The 22,155-nt window shown below is 48.5% G+C and overlaps 1 protein-coding gene across 3 annotated transcripts in view; it reads right to left on the reverse strand.

Annotated features, from left to right (window-relative positions):
* Positions 1 to 321: 321 nt before the first annotated feature.
* Positions 322 to 22,155, reverse strand: part of LOC147093393 (uncharacterized) — a 32,944-nt gene continuing 11,110 nt past the window's right edge. Inside the window, exons 3-5 of one of the 3 annotated variants that reach the window (XM_085974300.1) lie at positions 15,435 to 15,558; positions 12,427 to 12,622; positions 322 to 7,377 (exon numbers count right to left, since the gene is read on the reverse strand). In XM_085974300.1, the coding sequence (XP_085830426.1) occupies positions 4,656 to 5,852 (1,197 nt within the window). In that variant the 5' untranslated portion in view covers positions 5,853 to 7,377; positions 12,427 to 12,622; positions 15,435 to 15,558 and the 3' untranslated portion in view covers positions 322 to 4,655. Of the gene's footprint in view, positions 7,378 to 12,426; positions 12,623 to 14,856; positions 14,992 to 15,434; positions 15,559 to 22,155 lie in introns of those variants that run through there. The other 2 variants (XM_085974303.1, XM_085974301.1) reach the window with 2 other exon arrangements.

The raw sequence follows: 22,155 nt of genomic DNA on the forward strand, positions 1-22,155 counted from the left end.
GCAGAAGCTCCAACCACAATCTTTCAATCTCCCTCAGATATATGGGAGTGGTGCCAGATGACTGGAGAATTGCAAATGTTACACCCTGTTTAAAAAAAGGGAAGAGGGATAAACCTGGTAACTACAGGCCAATCAGTCTAATGTCAGTGGTGTAGGTGGGCATCCTTTACCTGGTTTACGGTAATTTACCTGGTCAGGCAGCCTTTGCCACTGCACTGTGACCAATTCCAATCAGCGGTTTTGAATCGCTAACCCCCCCCCCCCCTCCAGTTCTGACTTGAGGAACTTATAATTAATGATATATTAAAAACAGACAAATGGTCTGGATGCAAGAAAGTCAAATTTTATTAAAACTAAAGAAACTACACCACATGATCAAAGTAATCATGGTAAAATTGCTTAACAGGGGAAGGCAGACGGCAAAAACGAGGGATAAATGGCTACAATGTTAACCGTACAATCTTAGCAACATTTCCCTTAAATTACCACCCCTTTACTTCTCACTAGATTGTCTTGCTAGTGGGTCAATACCTTGCTCACCTGCAGTCCAAAGAGTAAGAGACAAAAAAGGGGGCAGAGGACTTCCTGGGCTTAATCTTTATACCCTGGGAGTCCCTGCTGTTTTCGCGCCGAAAAGGTCCGTGCGCAATTTCGTGCCGAAAAGTCCGAATACACAAGAGAAGGGCTTTTAACTTCCTCCATTCATACATGGAGACATCACGTAGTAGAGTCAATTTCAGTGAATGGATGTGTGTAAACAACCCATTGTGCTTGCTGTCCAATGATTGGCTGATTCAAACGGGCTACTCCCCAGTGTGAACAAGCAGCTTGCAGGTTACCAGACCCGCCCAATACCACAGGGTGACTGACAGCTCGGGCTCCATTCAAACTTACTACAGGGCAGTGCTGAGCTCTTCATATGCTAACAGCCTGTCTGTCCTTTTCTGCTGCCTTTTAAAATTCTGTTTCCATGAGGTCTGTTCAGCCATTTTTATGCCCTGGGCAATTTAAACAGTCCAAAACTCAAGAGTACATCTTTTAATAAAATGTACAATCTTAAAGTGTGCGATTTTCACAAAGTTCTTTGATTCCAGTGTCCAAGTGCTGCCTAGCTTACGAGCTTTTTAACGCAGCCTTTTGCGGTTCTGGGTATGTTTTAAAACATTGTCCAACCCAGAGACAATTTAAAACACACAAGTCTTCATCCACGATGTAGATTAATATTTCCCAATCTTTGGGGGCTGAGGGGATTTTGCGGCCCCTACATTTCCCCCCTTGGATACTTCCAACTTGCTTGTAGTATCCTCTTGAAGAAGTGAGCAAAATTTTCTGACCCCCCACAAACAATCATCCCCTGTATTTACCTATAGCTACCTATCACTGATTCCCCGACCCATCTATTCCCCTCAAATCCGAGAAAAACCATGGTACGGTAGGCATCTACAGATACATCAATTACAAAATGTTACAATAAGGGGTCTCATACCCTGCGCCACTTGTTACATTATAACATATTACAAAATGTTGCAATCTTGGTTATACAATGTAATCAAAATGATCCCAAGCACGGAGAGGGTCCTACGCCTCTGCACCGCTTGGAACTCTAAAACAAAATACAAAAATCTTCATTTAACATTTGAAACAAAATGCTGAAATAAACCCCATCACGTGCGAATGACGGGTCGCGAAATTCGAGTGGGTATTGCTCCTTCCACCCGGGCAGTAAATGTTCCTTCCACCCCCCTTTAATGGTCTTAAAACTTTTAAAACATACAGAATGGATTTTACAGAAGTCTGATCCGCCAGCCCCGAGCCGTTCCCTTGTCCCTTTGTGGAGGCGGGGTACCCCTCATGTTTCACAGACCAAGACCGGGGAGTATGGGATTGTGACTCCCAGTCCCTCCCCCTCCCGTCTTCCCTCGACTGGCTGCAGAAAATGACGGGTGCCTGTGTGGCGGCTCTCACTGGCCCCACACTCAAACTTGGATCCCAGATCCGGCCACCCACTCATCCTTCCCAGCCACACTTACACTCTAACTTTACCCGTGGGCCCCGGGTGAGTTCCTCCCTTCCCCAAACGCACCCACGCGACTCTTGGGTCTCCCCCTCCCCTTTACAATCTTTCCCGGGCCACCACCACCCAATCCCGGGGAACGCATCCCTATCCAACAAGGCGCCCTCACTTCCCCACCATGACTCCTCAATAGCGAGGTCTCCCGCAAGTGAAATTCGGTCAAGATAGTGCTGGGTTGGGGCCGTGCCCCACCCAGCTGGGGCCATCTCTTCCACGTAGGATGAATAGGCAGGTTCCTCCGGACCCTGTCCGGTTTCTCCCGAAGGTCGATGCGGGGTCTCCTCCTGGATTCGTCCAGTGGCGAGGTGATCCCCAACATTCTGTATAACCATATCTTCATTCGATACCCAGCTCGGGCTGGGCGAACAGGGCTGCTCCTTTGTCCACTCTCCTGCAAAAGAACTTAAAAGCCATGCAGCCAGGTCTCTCACTGACCTGCTGTCTTAGGTGGAGACATGGTCGGGTCCCTCGACCTCGGACCAAAATACAAGCATTTGGCACACTTATAAACTTAAACCTTGAACTTAAACTCAAAACTACTAGTTACATTCTAAACTTAAAATTTAAACACCTTAAAAGCAAGCTATAAACATTGGTAACTTAGCACAAAGCTATAATACAAATGCCGCCCATCTCCGGACGGCCAGGTTAATCTCTGGTGTCACTGTCGCAGATTACTGCTGCTTGCAGCAAAGCTGGAATGCCTCCTGCTTCTGGTCACTGGCAGCTTATGGCTGCTAGTTGGGGACCTCTGTGATCTGTTTCCTCCCGGGCTCAGGAGATTGCTCTTTGTGGCGGGTACTCTGGTGACCATCTTATCTTGGGCTTGTGGACCTGCTGAGACCTTCTGAGGGGCGTCTCTCTGGGGGAAACTTTGGCTGACGGACCCTGAGCCTGGGTCACAGCCCTAGCTGGCTGGGAACCTTCTCCCCCTGATGCAAACAGCCCGCACTGTTTAATATACCTGGCAGCCTGCCAGTAATCCGGGTTTGTCTCCTTTTCCCTACCCACTCCTGTACTGGGGGCAGGTATCCCCTCACCACCCGCTGCTGGTGGCTGAAAATCTTCCTCTCCAGGTCCAAAACCTGGTACCAGCTCCTTCCATATGTCCCCTGCAAGAGGAATTGCTATCCCTTCCTCCCAGAGTCCCACTCCATAGGAGGAACCAGTCTAGAAGCGGGCTGGGAAACTTGTCCCTTTAAACAGGCGACTGCGCCTGTGCGAGAAAACTGAAGAGGAGCCGCTGTGGTCACGGGTTGGGAAACTGCACCTGCGCGAACAGGCCGTTCAAAAGACTGGGGAATTCCTGTCTCCAGACCGGCGACTACGCGTGAGCAGGCAGTCTCTTCAAAAGGCGGCTCCTCCCTGGAGCCCCCCCAAGCGATTTTCTGTGAATGAACTCGCAGCAGCCTGCAGATTTCTACTCTCAGGCTGCGGTTTCTCTGTTTCTGAGCTAAATAACTGGTTCAAATTTAAACTTTGGCCAAAACTTAGGTCCCACTGGGGCGGGGAAGTGTCCGAATTGGTGGGCCAGACAACTTTTCCCTTGAAACAAGCCACAGCGCCTGTCTTTACAGCCTGTGAACTTGAACTTGTATGGTCAGATTTATACAATTTACATTGGTTGGCGTGGAACCACTTTGTGCACCAGGGTAGTTTTACTGCATAGACCATGGGCTGGCCCTATCAACTATACTATAGGGTCCCATGTAGAGTGGCTCTAAACTTCCCACCTGGGCATAGTTTCTTACCATCACTAGGTATCCTATCTCCCACTGGTGGCTCTTGCTAGGCTTGAGCAGCAGTCGGTTATTCCGATGCTGCTTCCCCATGCTGTCTGCTGCCTGCCCATAAATTACCCCACCTGCTCCTGACCGGTGAATCCCGATAGTTTGTATGGAACCCCGTTAGACAGAGGTGAGGTGGTGGGATTATCCGTATGGATCACGGTGCATGATGCCCCGTATCCAATAGATAAGTCCCTGTAACCTTCTCTACCTCCATCTGTACGAGCAGTCTCTTCCATTCATCGTACCGGAGATTACACAGACGGACAGGCTGCGCGGGCTCCAGTCATTGTGGGGAGGCAGAGGTGGGCGAGGGGGCTGCAGCACCACTGATTGCTGCTACCTTTCCCTGTTTGGCCCTGAGGAAAGATTTTATCGTCTCCATGACAGACTCGACTGTATCGGGAGGAGTTTCTGTCTCTGCCTTCTGAGTTGGGCCTCGGGGGTCCTGGCTTTATCATCTCTCCCAGGCTTTTCACAATCCCTGCGCCAGTGGCCATCCTCCCCGCACCTGTAACAAGTGACCTTGTTCTGGGAGGGACGGCTCCCCTCCTGGCGCTACTCTTTCTTGTTTTGAGCCCCAGGTTTAACCTCGTGGACCGTACGCTTTTGCTGGGGGGTCCCACTATTCCTACCGTTCCTATATGCTACCGTGAGCTGCCGGATTACAGTCTCTTCGGTTGCTAGGGGGTCTCGGTGGTCAAACCAAGTATCAGCCTTTGCTTTTATCTGGGGCAGGCAATTGGACCAGGCAACGAAGCCATTGGGTCCGCTGCCACTGGTTCAGGTGTGCCCTATCTTGTCCCCCTGTACACGCGCTGTTGTAGACTGGCCACAGCCTGTCTGCAAATGCCTGTGGGGTCTCCCCTTCCTTCTGCAGTTTTCCCTATGCGATCGAACGGACTGCCATCGTTCGCACCCATGGCTTCCAGTGTTTCCTCCTTTAGGTCCTCAAAACCCTTCTGCCCTCTCCTAGCCTCATCTGAAAGGGTCTGATAGAGCTTACTATCTACAGAGAAAAGCAACATTTTGGCTTTCCCTTCGTCATCACAGCCGTTAACACAGGCTGCCTGTTCTAGCTCTTGGAAGTGCACTGAGGGGTCTCCCTTTTCAGAGAGCAGGGGAATATGTTTCACCAGGCCTCTGAGCTGTTGGGTATCATAGGGTACCAGATAGGTATGCTGAAGAGCCCCATGGTCATTATCGTTCACGGTCGGACCGTACCTCCGTTGTCGGAGGGGGTACACTGGTCCTGGTCCCCGCCTGCCTAGTGGGACTTGCTGGCGTTCTCCTACCACCCCATTGTCCACCCCTTCTTGCTGCCAGAGCTCCGCAAAACTCAGAGCTGTGGGCTGCAGTCTTGGGATCTCTAATTCCCTAGCCAGCTCTGTTCTGGGTGCTGCCTGTGGAGCGGTTTGATTTGGGCTGCTGGTACTGTCCGACGGACTTCCCTTCAGACTTATGAGACATACCATCCCTTTAGTCCTTAATAACTCCATACCCAAACTCTCTATCTGTCTGTTACATGGGGTATGATCTGCTCCACTAAATCTTTGGTCGCAGGCCAGCTTATAAGCTGCCTTTACCTCCCTAACCTTTTCCTCCTGCTCTGTTACTTCTGAGGTGAGGCGGGCATTCTCTTCCTGCAGTTTCATCTCGTTACTCTTTGCTTCTGTAATTTGGCACTTTAGGAACTCTATCTTGTGCCTCGTGTGGCTTTTGCCCTCGCTAGCTTCTTGGGTGAGATGTGCGTTTTCCTCCTGTAGCCTCATCTCACTGTCCCTAGCCTCTGTGACTTCCTGCACAAGGCGCTCTATCTCTGCCTGGCATTTTGTGACCTCTAGTGTGAGGCGTGCATTTTCTTCCCACACCCTCATCCCACTATCTCTGGCCTCCTTCACCTCTCTTATGAGGCGTTCTACCTCCGCCTGGCATTTTTCAAACTCTGACTCCCGATTCTTGGCCTCTGTAACCTCCTCACGCACCCTCATCTCACCCTTCTTAACCCAGCCACCTATACTATAATAGGTCAGCTTACATGCTGCCACTAACTTCTGCAGGGCTACCCACAGACTGAAAGCAAGAAAAGCAAGAGCTGTTGCTTTCTCCAGATCCAGACCACTTATCCTATCAAAAACTGCCTCCAGTCATGCTGCGGTCGCCAATTTGTAGGTGGGCATCCTTTACCTGGTTTACGGTAATTTACCTGGTCAAGCAGCCTTTGCCACTGCACTGTGACCAATTTCAATTAGCGGTTTCGAATCGCTAAAAACCCCCCCTCCGGTTCTGACTGGAGGACTTATTAATTAATGATATATTAAAAACGGACAAATGGTCTGGATGCAAGAAAGTCAAATTTTATTAAAACTAAAGAAACTACACCACACGATCAAAGTAATCACGGTAAAATTGCGTAACGGGGAAGGCAGACGGCAAAAACAAGGGATAAATGGCTACAATGTTAACCGTACAATCTTAGCAACATTTCCCTTAAATTACCACCCCTTTACTTCTCACTAGATTGTCTTGCTAGTGGGTCAAAACCTTGCTCACCTGCAGTCCAAAGAGTAAGAGACAAAAAAGGGGGCAGAGGACTTCCTGGGCTTAATCTTTATACCCTGGGAGTCCCTGCTGTTTTCGCGCCGAAAAGGTCCGTGCGCAATTTCGTGCCGAAAAGTCCGAATACACAAGAGAAGGGCTTTTAACTTCCTCCATTCATACATGGAGACATCACGTAGTAGAGTCAATTTCAGTGAATGGATGTGTGTAAACAACCCATTGTGCTTGCTGTCCGATGATTGGCTGATTCAAACGGGCTACTCCCCAGTGTAAACAAGCAGCTTGCAGGTTACCGGACCCACCCAATACCACAGGGTGACTGACAGCTCAGGCTCCATTCAAACTTACTACAGGGCAGCGCTGAGCTTTTCATATGCTAACAGCCTGTCTGTCCTTTTCTGCTGCCTTTTAAAATTCTGTTTCCATGAGGTCTGTTCAGCCATTTTTATGCCCTGGGCAATTTAAACAGTCCAAAACTCAAGAGTACATCTTTTAATAAAATGTATGTACATTTAATAAAGTGTGCGATTTTCACAAAGTTCTTTGATTCCAGTGTCCAAGTGCTGCCTAGCTTACGAGCTTTTTAACACAGCCTTTTGCGGTTCTGGGTATGTTTAAAAACATTGTCCAACCCAGAGACAATTTAAATCACACAAGTCTTCGTCCACGATGTGGATTAATATTTCCTGATCTTCGGGGGCTGAGGGGATTTTGCGACCCCTACAGTGGTGGGTGAACGACTAGAGACCATCGTCAAGGACAAAATTAATTCTCACTTGGAGAAGCATGGCTTAATAAGGGGCAGCCAGTATGGATTTGTTAAAGGTAAATCGTGTCTGATTAACCTGATTGAGTTCTCTGATGAAGTAACAGAGGGCTGATGAAGGCAGTGCAGCAGATGTTGTATATATGGACTTTCAAAAGGCATTTGATAAAATACCACGCAAGAGACTTACTCTGAAAATAGAAGCACAGGGAATTAAAGGGCTGATGGTAATTTGTGTATATAATTGGCTAAGGGAGAGGAGGCAGTGAGCAGTGCTGAGGGATGTTTTTCTGACTGGAGGGAAGTATCCAGTGGGCTCCCCCAGGGGTCGGAATTAGGACCATTGCTTTTCTTGTTATATATAAATGACCTGGACTTGGGTATAGGTGTACAATTTCAAAGTTTACGGATGATACAAAACTTGGCAACGTAGTAAATAGTGAGCATAGTAGTAGCAGACTTCAGGAGGACAGAGACAGACTGTGAAATGAGCAGACACAAGGCAGATGAAATTAAATGAGGATAAGTGTGAAGTGATGCACTTTGGGAGAAACAACAGGGAGAGGCCGTATAATCTAAATGGGACTATTTTGAGGGGGTGCAAGAGCAGAGGGACCTGCGGGTCCATATTCACAAGTCTTTGAAAGTGCCACAGCAAGTTGGTGAGGCGGTTCAGAAAGCGTATGGGATACTTGGCTTTTTAAATAGGCCATTGAGTACAAATGTAAGAAGTCACACAACACCAGGTTATAGTCCAACAGTTTTATTTGAAATCACAAGCTTTCGGAGCGCTGCTCCTTCGTCAGGTGAAGTGGAGAGATGCATAAAGACACAGCTTATATAGTCAGAGAATAATGCCAGATGATTACAGGTAATCTTTCTAACTGCCATTTATCACACCTCAGCAGGGAGATAATCACAGCGATCAAAGGTGTGAATGGTGTCCAAACAGGTTGGTCAGGAAAACATTACATCAAAGAACAATGAGGTGGGGTCACAAGGGGTCAAATGTTGCAGATGCTGGGGTCTGTATGAAAAACAAAAAACATTTTTTTTTGCTGGAAATCACAGCAGGTCCGGCTGCATCTGTGTCGAGAGAACAAGCCAATGACGACTCGACTCTGGGTGACCCTACGTCAGGTGGGGTTACATGTTGCGTGACAAGAACCCAAGATCGCGGTTGAGGCCGTCCTCATGAGTGCGGAACTTGGCTATCAGTTTCTGCTCGACGATTTTGCGTTGTCGTGTGTCTCGAAGGCCGCCTTGGAGAATGCTTACCCGAAGATCGGAGGCTGAATGTCCTTGACTGCTGAAGTGTTCCCCGACTGGGAGGGAACACTCCTGCCTGGCGATTGTTGTGCAGTGTCCGTTCATCTGTTGTCGCAGTGTCTGCATGGTCTCGCCGATGTACCATCCTCATATGTTGCAGGAAAGGATGCCCCGGACATGGTATATCGGCGAGACCATGCAGACACTGCGACAACGGATGAACGGACACCGCGCAACAATCGCCAGGCAGGAGCGTTCCCTCCCAGTTGGGGAACACTTCAGCAGTCAAGGGCATTCAGCCTCCGATCTTCGGGTAAGCATTCTCCAAGGCGGCCTTCGAGACACACGACAACGCAAAATCGTCGAGCAGAAACTGATAGCCAAGTTCCGCACTCATGAGGTCGGCCTCAACTGCGATCTTGGGTTCATGTCACGCTACATGTAACCCCACCTGACGTAGGGTCACCCAGAGTCGAGTCGTCGTTGGCTTGTTCTCTCTACACAGATGCAGCCGGACCTGCTGTGATTTCTAGCAAAAAAAAATGTTTTTTTGTTTTTCATACAGACCCCAGCATCTGCAACATTTGACCCCTTGTGACCCCACCTCATTGTTCTTTGATGTAATGTTTTCCTGACTAACCTGTTTGGACACCATTCACACCTTTGATCGCTGTGATTATCTCTCTGCCGAGGTGTGATAAATGGCAGTTAGAAAGATTACCTGTAATCATCTGGCATTATTCTCTGACTATATAAGCTGTGTCTTTATGCATCTCTCCACTTCACCTGACGAAGGAGCAGCGCTCTGAAAGCTTGTGATTTCAAATAAAACTGTTGGACTATAACCTGGTGTTGTGTGACTTCTTACATTTGCCCACCCCAGTCCAACTCCGGCATCTCCACACCATTGAATACAAAAACAAGGAAGTTACACTAAACCTTTACAAATCACTAGTTAGGAACATAAGACAGGAGGAGCCCATTCAGCTCCTCAAGCCTGTTCCGCCATTCAACTAGATCATGGCTGATCTGTGACCTAACTCCATACACCCGCCTTTGGCCCATATCCCTTAATACCTTTGGTTAACAAAAACCTATCAATCTCAGATTTAAAATTAACAATTGATCTCGCATCAATTGCTGTTTGCGGAAGAGAGTTCCAAACTTCTACCACCCTTTGTGTGTAGAAGTGTTTCCTAATTTCACTCCTGAAAGGTCTGACTCTAATTTTTAGACTATGCCCCCAGTCCTAGAATCCCCAACCAGCGGAAATAGTTTCTCTCTATCTACCCTAATCTGTTCCCCTTAATATCCTGAAAACTTCGATCAGATGACCCCTTAACTTTCTAAATTCCCAGGAATACAACCCTAATTTGTGTAATCCCTCCTCGTAACTTAACCCTTGAAGTCCAGGTATCATTCTGGTAAACCTACGCTGCACTCCCTCCAAGGCCAATATATCCTTCCTAAGGTGTGATGCCCAGAACTGCTCACAGTGCTCCAGGTGTGGTCTAACCAGGGTTTTGTACAGCTGCAGGGTTTTGGCCTCAGCTGGAGTCTTGTGTACAGTTCTGGGCACCACACTTTAGGAAGGATGTCAAGGCCTTGGAGAGGGTGCAGAGGAGGTTGACCAGGATGGTACCAGGGATGAGGGACTTCAGTTATGTGGAGAGATTGGAGAAGCTGGGATTGTTCCCCTTAGAGCAGAGAAGGTTAAGAGGAGACCTAATAGAGGTGTTCAAAATGATGAGGGGTTTTAATCGAGCAAGTAGAGAGAAACTGTTCACTCTGGCAAGTGGGTCGGTAACCAAAGGTCACAGATTTAAAATAGTTACTAAAAGAACTAGAAGTGAAATGAGGAGAATTGTTTTCATACAGAGGGTTGTTCAGATCTGGAACGCACCATCTGAAAGGATGCTGGAATCAGGTTCCACAGGAACTTTCAAACAGTAATTGGACGAGTCCTTGAAAAGGAGTAGTTTGCAGAGTTCTGGGGATAAAGCTGGGGTTTGGGACCAAATTGGACAGCTCTTCCAAAGACACGATGGGTACAGACACAATGGGCCGAATCACCTCCTTCTGTGCTGTTAGATTCTATGATCAGTGTGAAGTTGCTGGTGTGTCAGCAGGTTGGATGACTGAGTGAATCCCTTCCCACACACGGAGCAGGTGAACGGTCTCTCCCCAGTGTGAACTCGCTGATGTACCAGCAGGTTGGGTAACTGAGTGAATCCCTTCCCACACACGGAGGTGAACGGCCTCTCCCCAGTGTGTAGGTGTTGGTGTCTCTTGAGCTCCCCGGAGCTTTTAAAACTCTTCCCACACTCAGAACATTGCAACAGCCTCTCCCCAGTGTGAACTCGCTGGTGTCCCTTCAGCTCCCCGGAGCTTTTAAAGCTCTTCCCACAGTCAGAACATTTAAAGGGTCTCTCCCCAGTGTGAACTCGCTGATGTGTCAGTAGGTGGGATGACTGAGTGAATCCCTTCCCACACACAGAGCAGGTGAACGGCCTCTACCCAGTGTGTAGGAGCCAGTGTCCCTTCAGCTCCTGGGGGCTTTTAAAGCTCTTCCCACAGTCAGAACATTGAAATGGTCTCTCATCAGTGTGAACAAGCTGGTGTCCCTTCAGATACTGAGCGCTTTTAAAGCTCTTCCCACAGTCAGAACATTGAAATGGTCTCTCATCAGTGTGGACAAGTTGGTGTTGCTTTAGTTCCCCGGGGCTTTTAAAGCTCTTCCCACAGTCAGGACATTGAAATGCTCTCTCATCAGTGTGAACAAGCTGGTGTCCCTTCAGATACTGAGTGCTTTTAAAGCTCTTCCCACAGTCAGAACATTGAAATGGTCTCTCATCAGTGTGGACAAGTTGGTGTTGCTTTAGTTCCCCAGGGCTTTTAAAGCTCTTCCCACAGTCAGGACATTGAAATGGTCTCTCATCAGTGTGAACAAGCTGGTGTCCCTTCAGATAATGAGCGCTTTTAAAGCTCTTCCCACAGTCAGAACATTGAAATGGTCTCTCATCAGTGTGGACAAGTTGGTGTTGCTTTAGTTCCCCGAGGCTTTTAAAGCTCTTCCCACAGTCAGGACACTGAAATGGTCTCTCCCCAGTGTGAACTACCCGGTGTGTTTGCAGGTGGGATGACTGGGTGAATCCCTTCCCACACACAGAGCAGGTGAACGGTCTCTCCCCAGTGTGAACAAGCTGGTGTGTCAGCAGGCTGGATGACTGAGTGAATCCCTTCCCACACACGGAGCAGGTGAACGGCCTCTCCCCAGTGTGAACTCGCTGATGTACCGGCAGGTTGGATGAATGAGCGAATCCCTTCCCACACACAGAGCAGCTGTACGGCCTCTCCACAGTGTGTAGGTGTTGGTGTCTCTTGAGCTCCCCGGAGCTTTTAAAACTCTTCCCACATTCAGAACATTGAAAGAGTCTCTCCCCAGTGTGAACTCGCTGGTGTCCCTTCACATCCTCGGAGCTTTTAAAGCTCTTTCCACAGTCAGAACATTTAAAGGGTCTCTCCCCAGTGTGAACTCGCTGATGTGTCAGCAGTTTGGATGACTGAGTGAATCCCTTCCCACACACAGAGCAGGTGAACGGCCTCTCCCCAGTGTGTAGGGGCCAGTGTCCCTTCAGATACTGAGCGCTTTTAAAGCTCTTCCCACAGTCTGGACATTGAAATGGTCTCTCATCAGTGTGGACAAGTTGGTGTTGCTTTAGTTCCCCGGGGCTTTTAAAGCTCTTCCCACAGTCAGGACACTGAAATGGTCTCTCCCCAGTGTGAACTCCCTGGTGTGTTTGCAGGTGGGATGAACAAACAAATCCCTTTCCACACACGGAGCAGGTGAACAGACTGTCCCTGGTGTGACTGCACCATTGAACTTTCAATGCAGACGGGGAACTGAAGCCCTTCCCGCCGTCCCCACCTTTACCCGGTTTCTCCCCGGTGTGATGGTGCATGTGTCTCACCAGGTCAGGCGATCGGCTGAATCCGCGTCCACACACTGAACACGTGTGCGGTTTGTCTGCGTTGCGATCCCTGCTCTCTCCTTCCATGTGCAAAGGCCGATGATATTCAGGTCCTGATGAATCCAGCGACTCTGTCAGATCTTGACGTGATGTTTGGTCTGAGCTTCCCGCCTGTAACTGCTCCACTTCTATAACCCTGTAAATTGAGATCAGAAAAGGATCAGAGGCAAACTGTTGTTTAATTTTCCCCTTTCCGAACCTAGGGGCAGTGAAGCTGATTTTCAGGCCCCAGCTGCTGCACAGGTTGGTTGAAAGGATCAGCAGTAATGGCGGCTGTAATACCCACAAGCCCCCGCGCTCCAGAAAGCGCTCTGTTGACTCCGAGTCCCGCGCATGTGCTCATGGCCCCCGCGCTCTCCCTCCTGCTCCACAATCGCCCGTCCTGATCGGTCCGCAACACGCATGCTCAGCACACAAAATCCCGTGGTTGGAACATCGGGCGTGCATGCGGAGCTGCAACATCTGGTACGCGTGAGCGGCTCAGGTGGGGGCGAGTCGGTGTTTCGCCTCAGCCGCCAGGGAGGTGCGCATGCGCAGGACGACCCAACATTCTTCCCGTCAGCAATCACTCCCTTGTTTCTTTAATAAAAACAGAAAATGCTGGAAATACTCAGCAGGTCAGGCAGCATCTGTGGAGAGAGAAACAGAGTTAACGTTTCAGGTCGATGACCATTCGTCAGAACTGCTTGTTCTTTAGTGTCAGCCAGTGGCTCAGTGGGTAGCACTCTCGCCTCTGAGTCAGAAAGTTGTGTGGTTCAAGTCCCACTCCAGAGACTTGAGCACAAAAATCCAGGCTGACACTCCAGTGCAGTGCTGAGGGAGTGCGGCACTGTCGGAGGTGCCGTCTTTCGGATGAGATGTTAAATTGAGGCCCTGTTTGCTCTCTCAGGTGGATGTAAAAGATCCCATGGCAATATTTCAGGAAAAAAAGACTTGCATTTATATAGTGCCACCAGATATTCTAAAGTGCTTTACAGCCAATGAAGTACTACAATGAAGTAGTCACTGTTGTAATGTGGGAAAGAGCAGGGGAATTATCCCCAGTGTCCTAGCCAATGTTTATCCCTCAATCAACATTAAAAAATGATAGATTATCTGGTCATTATCACATTGTTGTTTGTGGGAGCTTGCTGTGCGCTAATTGACTGCCGCATTTCCTACATTACAACAGTGACTACACTGCAAAAGTACTTCATTGGCTGTAAAGCACTTTGGAACGTCCGGTGGTGGTGAAAGGCGCTATATAAATGCAAGTCTTTCTTTCTTCACTGGTCTCACCAGCGACCTCTTCTGGCGGTTGGTTGATTGACAGCCGAGAGTCCGCGCATGCGCACAGGGAGCGGCGGTTTGGGTCGAGTCTGGCACAGCGACCCCTCCCGGTCACCAAGGGCAACAACCGCGCATGCCCAGAGGACACCAACCCCCTCCCCCACTCGGAGCTGCGCCTGCGCACTCGGATCCTGCCGGACGGAGTCGGCGCGGGGCCATTCCGGGGAAAGGCCTTGGTGTCGGTTCCAGAGTCGCGATCGGTGACGCGAAGTGAGTTTTCTCCGCTCCGATTGGGTGGAGAATTGCGCGGGGTGGATCGGGAGAGAAATAGAAAAAACCTCAGAGTCCGCGAGGACCCGGACCGAGCGGCGGCAGTTGGACGGTGCACGTGGCCTCCTCGGGGACACGTCACCCGGGCCCGCGGCCTGATTGACGGGAGCTTCCGACCAATAGGGAGCGAGCAGGGCGGGGCTGGAGGAGCGAGCCGGCGGCGTGTCCTCCAACCAATCGGGGAGCCCGAGGGGCGGGACTAGCGGCACCCAGTGGGCGGGGCTGGAGGAGCGAGCGGGCGGCGGGTCCTCCAACCAATCGGGGAGCCCGAGGGGCGGGACTATCGGCACCCAGTGGGCGGGGCTGGAGGAGCAAGCCGGCGGCGGGGCCTCCAACCAATCGGGGAGCCCGAGGGGCGGGACTAGCGGCACCCAGTGGGCGGGGCTGGAGGAGCAAGCCGGCGGCGGGGCCTCCAACCAATCGGGGAGCCCGAGTGGTGGGACTAGTGCCGGCTGATTGTCTGATCCGCAGGGCAGCGAGTTTCTCCAGTCCCTTGTTCAGGGCCCGGGGCCAGGGGAGGCTGTGGGCCTTTATTCCCCACATTGGACACAAGGCTCTTTGTCTCAGGCATAGGTGACGTCGCACTGAAACTTTCCGCCCTCCTTTACAAAGATGGCTGCCGTTAACCTGGGCGTGTAAGGGGAAGAAAGCCCCGCAACTGCAAACACGGGATCTTCAGCTTATTATTCGGGGCTTGCCTCCTGCACGAGTTGTTTATGAAGCCTCCCCACCCACCTACCGGTCCATTACTCCCTCCGTCGCGATTCTTACCCGCTACACCATCGCCCTCCCGGCTTCAGCTCCTCTCCACTCCAGTAACGCACTGCGCATGCTCACTATTCCGGCCCCTCCCGCGCCTGCGTGCTGGGCTCTTGTAGACTGGGTGCGGCATGTGGTCCACCACGGGGAGTGCTGGGTAAAAGACCAGATTAGTGAATGGAACATGATTTACTGTGATCAGATTGAGGACTGAACCATGTTCATTCTAGTAGTCATGGTTTGTTTCTGCTGATCTTAATAACTCCTGTATCTGCGCTGGAGATTAATATTCTGTTTAAATAGTGAATAAATAAAGCTCGAGGAACAGCACCTCATCTTTCAATTAGGCTCTTTACAGCCTTCTGGACTCAACATTGAGTTCAACAATTTCAGACTTTAACCCTTACTCCCATTTTTCATGCTGTATGATTTTGCCATCCCCATTTGCAACATTTTCCAAGACTCGGTTTCACAGCCACATCTCTTTCCTCAGCAACTGTCTCCGGTTTCAACTTATTCCACGTGGATTCCAACTGAACTTCCACCCTTCGTGTTTCAGATCCACCCAGGATAACTTTCCTGCCTCTTACCTTAGTAATATCTGTTACATCTCCAGCTTTTTCCAGTTCTGATGAAGGGTCCCAGACCTGAAACGTTAACTCTGTTTCTGTCTCCACGGATGCTGCCTGGCCTGCTGAGTATTTCCAGCATTTTCTGTTGTTATTTCAGGGAATAAATAAGTTTTGTTTCAAACACACAGTGTGTCAAATATTTGATTTCTCCATGATAAGAGAAGACGAATTGATGTTCTGTTCCAGACTCTCTAATTTTTGGGCCTTTTCTTACTCGAGATTATTTCCGTTCTCATCTCGTTCGCCTTCTACCACATCAAACCCCAAGCTTGCTCCGTTTGAGTACACGACTTGTGGGTGTCATAGAATGAACTGTAGTCATAGAGTCATAGAGTTATACAGCACGGAAAGAGGCCCTTCGGCCCATCGCGTCCGTGCCGGCCATCAAGCCCCGTCTATTCTAATCCCATTTTCCAGCGTTTGGTCCGTAGCCTTGTATGCTCTGGCATTTCAAGTGCTCATCCAAATGCTTCTTGAATGTTGCGAGGGTTTCTGCCTCCACCACCCTTTCAAACAGTGAGTTCCAGATTCCAACCGCCCTCTGGGTGAAAAAGTTCTTCCTCAAATCCCCTCTAAACCTCCTGCCCCTTACCTTGAATCTATGCCCCCTTGTTATTGACCCCTCTACTAAGGGAAAAAGCTCCATTCTATCTACCCTATCTATGCCCCTCATAATTTTGTACACCTCAATCAGGTCCCCCCTCAGCCTTCTCTGCTCCAAGGAAAACAAACCCAGCCTGTCCAGTCTCTCTTCATAGCTGACGCTCTCCAGCCCAGGTAACATCCTGGTGAATCTCCTCTGCACCCTCTCCAAAGCAATCACATCCTTCCTATAGTGTGGCGACCAGAACTGCACACAGGATTCCAGCAGTGGCCTAACCAGCGTTTTATACAGCTCCATCATAACCTCCCTGCTCTTATATTCTATGCCTCGGCTAATGAAGGCAAGTATCCCATATGCCTTTTTAACCACCTTATCCACCTGTTCTGCTGCCTTCAGGGATCTATGTACATGCACACCAAGGTCCCTCTGACCCTCCGCCTTACCTAGGGTCTTAACATTCATTGTGTATTCTCTTGCCTTGTTAGTCCCTCCAAAGTGCATCACCTCACACTTTTCAGGGTTAAATTCCATTTGCCACTGTTCCGCCAATCTGACCAACCCATCTATATCGTCCTGCAGACTGAGGCTACCCTCTTCGCTATTTACCACCCCACCAATTTTCGTGTCATCTGCGAACTTACTGATCATACCTTTTACATTCACATCCAAATCATTAATGTAGACCACAAACAGCAAGGGACCCAGCACCGATCCCTGCGGTACCCCACTGGACAGAGGCTTCCAGTCACAAAAACAACCTTCCACCATCACCCTCTGCCTTCTGCCACTAAGCCAGTTTTGTATCCAATGTACCAAGGCACCCTGGATTCCATGGGCTCTTACCTTCCTGACCAGTCTCCTATGTGGGACTTTATCGAAAGCCTTACTGAAATCCACGTATACCACATCCACTGCCCTCATCCACACACCTAGTCACCCCCTCAAAAAATTCAATCAAATTAGTCAGACATGATCTTCCCTTGACAAAGCCATGCTGACTATCCCTGATTAATCCTTGCCTCTCCAAGTGGAGACTAATTTTGTCCCTCAGAATTTTTTCCAATAATTTCCCTACCACTGATGTTAGGCTCACTGGCCTGTAGTTCCCTGGTTTATTCCTACTACCCTTCTTGAATAATGGTACTACATTAGCTGTTCTCCAGTCCTCCGGCACATCCCCTGTGGCCAGAGAGGTTCTGAAAATTTGTGTTAGAGCCCCTGCAATCTCCTCTTTTGCCTCACACAGCAGCCTGGGATACATCTCGTCCGGGCCTGGGGATTTATCCACTTTTAAACCTGCTAAAACCGCCAATACCTCCTCCTTCTCGATGCTAATATGTTCGAGTATATCACAGTCCCCCTGCCCTATTTCTATGTTTACATCGTCCTTCTCCATAGTGAAAACAGATGCAAAAAATTCATTTAGAACCCCACCTACATCTTCCGGCTCCACACACAGATTGCCACTTTGGTCCCTAATGGGCCCTACTCTTTCCCTAGTTATCCTCTTACCCTTAATATACTTATAAAACACCTGAGGATTTTCCTTGATTTTGCTCGCCAGTGTTATTTCATGGCCCCTCCTCGCTCTCCTAATTTCTTTTTTAAGTATCCCCCTGCACTTTTTATACTCCTCTAGGGCTTCCTCTGTCTTTAGCCTTTTGTATCTGCCAAAAGCCCTCCTTTTTTTCCTAATCCATTCTCGTATATCCCTTGACATCCAAGGTTCCCTGGGGTTTTTGGACCCACCCTTGACCTTTACGGGAACATGTTGCCATTGCACGATCTCAATTTCCCTTCTGAAAGACTCCCATTGCTCCGATGCAGATTTTCCTACAAGTAGCTGATCCCAGTCCACTTTGGTCAGATCCTGCCTTATCCTATTAAAATCGGCCTGCCCCCAATTTAGAACCTTTATTTCCGGTCCATCTCTGTCCTTTTCCATGACTACCTTAAATCTCACCGAATTATGGTCACTGTCACCAAAGTGCTCTCCTACTAACACTTCTTCCACTTGGCCGGCCACATTCCCTAGAATTAGGTCCAGTACCGCCCCCTCTCTTGTAGAACTTTCTACATGCTGGCTCAAAAAGCTCTCCTGGATGCACTTTAAGAATTCTGCACCCTCTAAGCCTTTCACACTCTGACTATCCCAGTATCTGAGTCAATGGGAGTCTCTCTGACCTTTCTCCCCAGTCCATCTCCAGGACCAGTGTGTATCTGAGTCAATGGGACTCTCTCTGACCTTTCTCCCCAGTCCATCTCCAGGACCAGTGTGTATCTGAGTCAATGGGACTCTCTCTGACCTTTCTCCCCAGTCCATCTCCAGGACCAGTGTATATCACAGCGTCGGCGGGAATCTCGAGCGGCAGAGCGGGGCTATAAAAGGCCCCAGAGTCCAGGTAAGGCCTCACAGCGTCGGCGGTAAACTCGAGCGGCAGAGCAGGGCTATAAAAGGCCCCAGAGACCAGGTAAGGCCTCGGAACTCGGAGGGAAGGAGGTAAAAAGTAATCCAAGTGTGACATCACCAGAAAGCTTATAGTTTCTAAGGTGTGATATTCACCATCTAGAATCGGGGCAGAGTGTATTTAAGAATAATATTAATAAATTTAATTAATTACATAGAATGGGAGATCAGGTGATGTGTTGCTGCTGCAATATGTGGGAGCTGGTGGACACCATTGATGCTCACGGTGATCACATTTGCAGTAAGTGTTGGCTGCTCGAGGAATTCCGGCTCCGTGTTGAAGAGCTGGAGTCCGAGCTGCAAACACTGAGACACATCAGGGAGGGGGAGAGTTACCTGGACTCTGTATCACGAGGTATTCACACCAATTAGATTAATTAATTCAGATGCAGTCCGTGGCCAGTGTCAGGATGGTGTGACTAGAAGTGAGGCAGGTACGGGGATCCAGGAGGTAGTGTTGGAGGAGCCTCAGCCCTTGCAGTTGTCCAACAGGTTCGAGGCTCTTACTTCCTGTGATGGGAAGAGGGACTGCGGGGAGGATGAGCAACCTGGCCACAGCACCGTGGAGCGGGGGGGCCATTCAAGTGGGGGGAGTTAAAAGAAATGTTGTAGTGGTAGGGGATAGTATCGTTAGGGGGATAGATAGAGTTCTTTGCAGCCGAGAGCGAGAGTCCCGAAGGCTGTGTTGCCTGCCCGGTGCCAGGGTTAAGGACATCTCCTCTGGGCTAGAGAGAAACTTGGAGTGGGAGGGGGAGGATCCAGTTGTCGTGGTCCATGTTGGTACCAACGACATAGATAGGACAAGGAAGGAGGTTCTGCTGAGGGAGTTTGAGCAGCTAGGGGCCAAATTAAAAAGCAGAACCACAAGGGTAATAATCTCTGGATTATTACCTGAGCCACGAGCGAATTTGGCTAGGACAAATAAAATTAGAGAGTTAAATGCGTGGCTCAAAGACTGGTGTGGGAGAAATGGGTTTTGCTTCCTGGGACACTGGCACCAGTACTGGGGCAGGAGGGAGCTGTTCCGTTGGGACGGGCTTCACTTGGCCAGTGCTGGGACTAGAGTCCTGGCGGATCATATAACTAGGGCTGTAGAGAGGGCTTTAAACTAACTAGTGGGGGGGAGGTTCCTAGAGAGCAAATAATAAAAAGGACAACAGAGAAGGTCATAGACTTAGGTAGCAGTGGGGAAATTAAAAACCAGAGCGTGTCAGGAAGGGGCAGAAGGTATGGAGTAAAAGGTAAAGTAATAAAAAGGGCAAAAGCAGTAACTAAGTGTCACGAAACATGTTTGAAAGTTCTCTATCTGAATGCACGTAGCATTCGTAACAAAATAGACGAGTTAATGGCACAAATAACTACATATGGGTATGATCTTGTGGCCATTACAGAAACATGGCTGCAGGGTGACAATGCCTGGGAATTAAACATACCAGGTTATTTAACGATCAGGAAGGACAGGCAGGAAGAAAGGGGAGGTGGGGTGGCTATGTTAATAAAGGAAGGAATCTCTGTAATACAGAGAAATGATATTGGGTCAAAAGATCAGGATAATGAAACAGTTTGGGTGGAGGTAAGGAATAATAAGGGGAAAAAAACACTAGTGGGCGTAGTCTATAGGCCTCCGAACAGTGGCAACTCTGTTGGACGGAGTATCAATCAGGATATAGTTGAAGCTTGTAATAAGGGAACATCTATAATTATGGGGGATTTTAACTATCATATTAATTGGACAAATCAAATTGGGCAGGGCTGCCTTGAGGATGAGTTCATTGAGTGTATTAGGGATGGGTTTCTTGAGCAGTATGTAACTGAACCAACCAGGGGGCAAGCAACCTTAGATCTGGTCCTGTGTAACGAGACAGGATTAATTAAAAATGTCCTAGTAAAGGATCCCCTTGGAATGAGTGACCATAACATGGTTGAATTCCATATTCAATTCGAGGGTGAGAAGGTTGGATCTCAAACAAGCGTGCTAAGCTTGAATAAAGGAGACTATGAAGGTATGAGAGCGGAATTGAGTAGAGTGGATTGGGAAAATAGATTAAAGGGTAAGACGATACATGATCAGTGGTGTGCATTTAAGGAGTTATTTTACAACTTCCAAAAAATATATATTCCACTGAGAAGAAAAGGGTGTAAAAGAAAAGACAGCCATCCGTGGCTAAGTAAAGAAATTAAGGATAGTATTCGACTAAAAACAAGGGCATATAAGGTAGCCAAATCTAGTGGGAGGATAGAGGATTGGGAAAACTTTAAAAGACAGCAAAAAATAACAAAAAGATTGATTAAGAAAGGGAAGATAGATTATGAAAGTAAATTAGCAAAAAACATAAAGAGAGATAGTAAGAGTTTTTATAGTTATATAAAAAGAAAAAGGGTGGCTAAAGTAAATGTTGGTCCCTTAGAGGATGAGACCGGGAAATTAATGGTGGAAAATATGGAGATGGCAAAAACACTGAATGAATATTTTATATCAGTCTTTACAGTAGAAGACACTAAGAATATCCCAACACTGGACAAACAGGGGGCTAAAGGGGGGGGGAGGAGCTAAACACGATCAAAATCACTAAGGAAGTGGTACTCGGTAAAATAATGGGACTCAAGGCGGATAAATCACCTGGACCTGATGGCTTACATCCTAGGGTCTTGAGGGAAGTGGCGGTAGGGATTGTGGATGCATTGGTAATAATTTTCCAAAACTCCCTGGACTCGGCAAAGGTATTGGCAGACTGGAAAACTGCTAATGTAACACCCTTATTTAAAAAGGGCAGTAGACAGAAGGCTGGAAACTATAGACCAGTTAGCCTAACATCTGTGGTAGGTAAAATTTTGGAGTCCATTATTAAGGAGACAGTAACAGGACATTTGGATAATCATAATTTAATAGGACAAAGTCAGCATAGTTTTATGAAGGGGAAGTCATGTTTGACAAATTTGCTGGAGTTCTTTGAGGAAGTAACATATAGGGTGGATAAAGGGGAACCAGTGGACGTAGTGTATTTAGACTTCCAAAAGGCATTTGACAAGGTGCCACACAAAAGATTATTGCTTAAGATAAAAAATCACGGGATTGGGGGTAATATTCTGGCATGGATAGAGGATTGGCTATCTAACAGAAGGCAGAGAGTTGGGATAAATGGTTCATTCTCAGACTGGCAATCAGTAACTAGTGGTGTTCCGCAGGGGTCAGTGCTGGGTCCCCAACTCTTTACAATCTATATTAACGATTTGGAGGAGGGGACCGAGTGTAACATATCAAAGTTTGCAGATGATACTAAGATGGGAGGGAAAGTAGTGAGTGAGGAGGACATAAAAAACCTGCAAGGGGACATAGACAGGCTAAGTAAGTGGGCAGAGATTTGGCAGTTGGAATACAATACTGGAAAGTGTGACGTTATGCACTTTGGCAGGAAAAATCGTAGAGCAAGTTATTATCTTAATGGCAAGAAACTGGAAAGTACTGAAGTACAAAGGGATCTGGGGGTCTTGGTGCACGAAACTCAAAAGGTTAGTATGCAGGTGCAGCAAGTGATCAAGAAGGCCAATGGAATGTTGGCTTTCATTGCTAGGGGGATAGAATATAAAAATAGGGAGGTATTGCTTCA

Source organism: Somniosus microcephalus, unplaced genomic scaffold, assembly GCF_052327205.1.
Source record: "Somniosus microcephalus isolate GS21.2 unplaced genomic scaffold, FLI_Smic_1.0 unresolved_chr1, whole genome shotgun sequence".
Classification (NCBI taxonomy): Eukaryota; Metazoa; Chordata; class Chondrichthyes; order Squaliformes; family Somniosidae; genus Somniosus; species Somniosus microcephalus.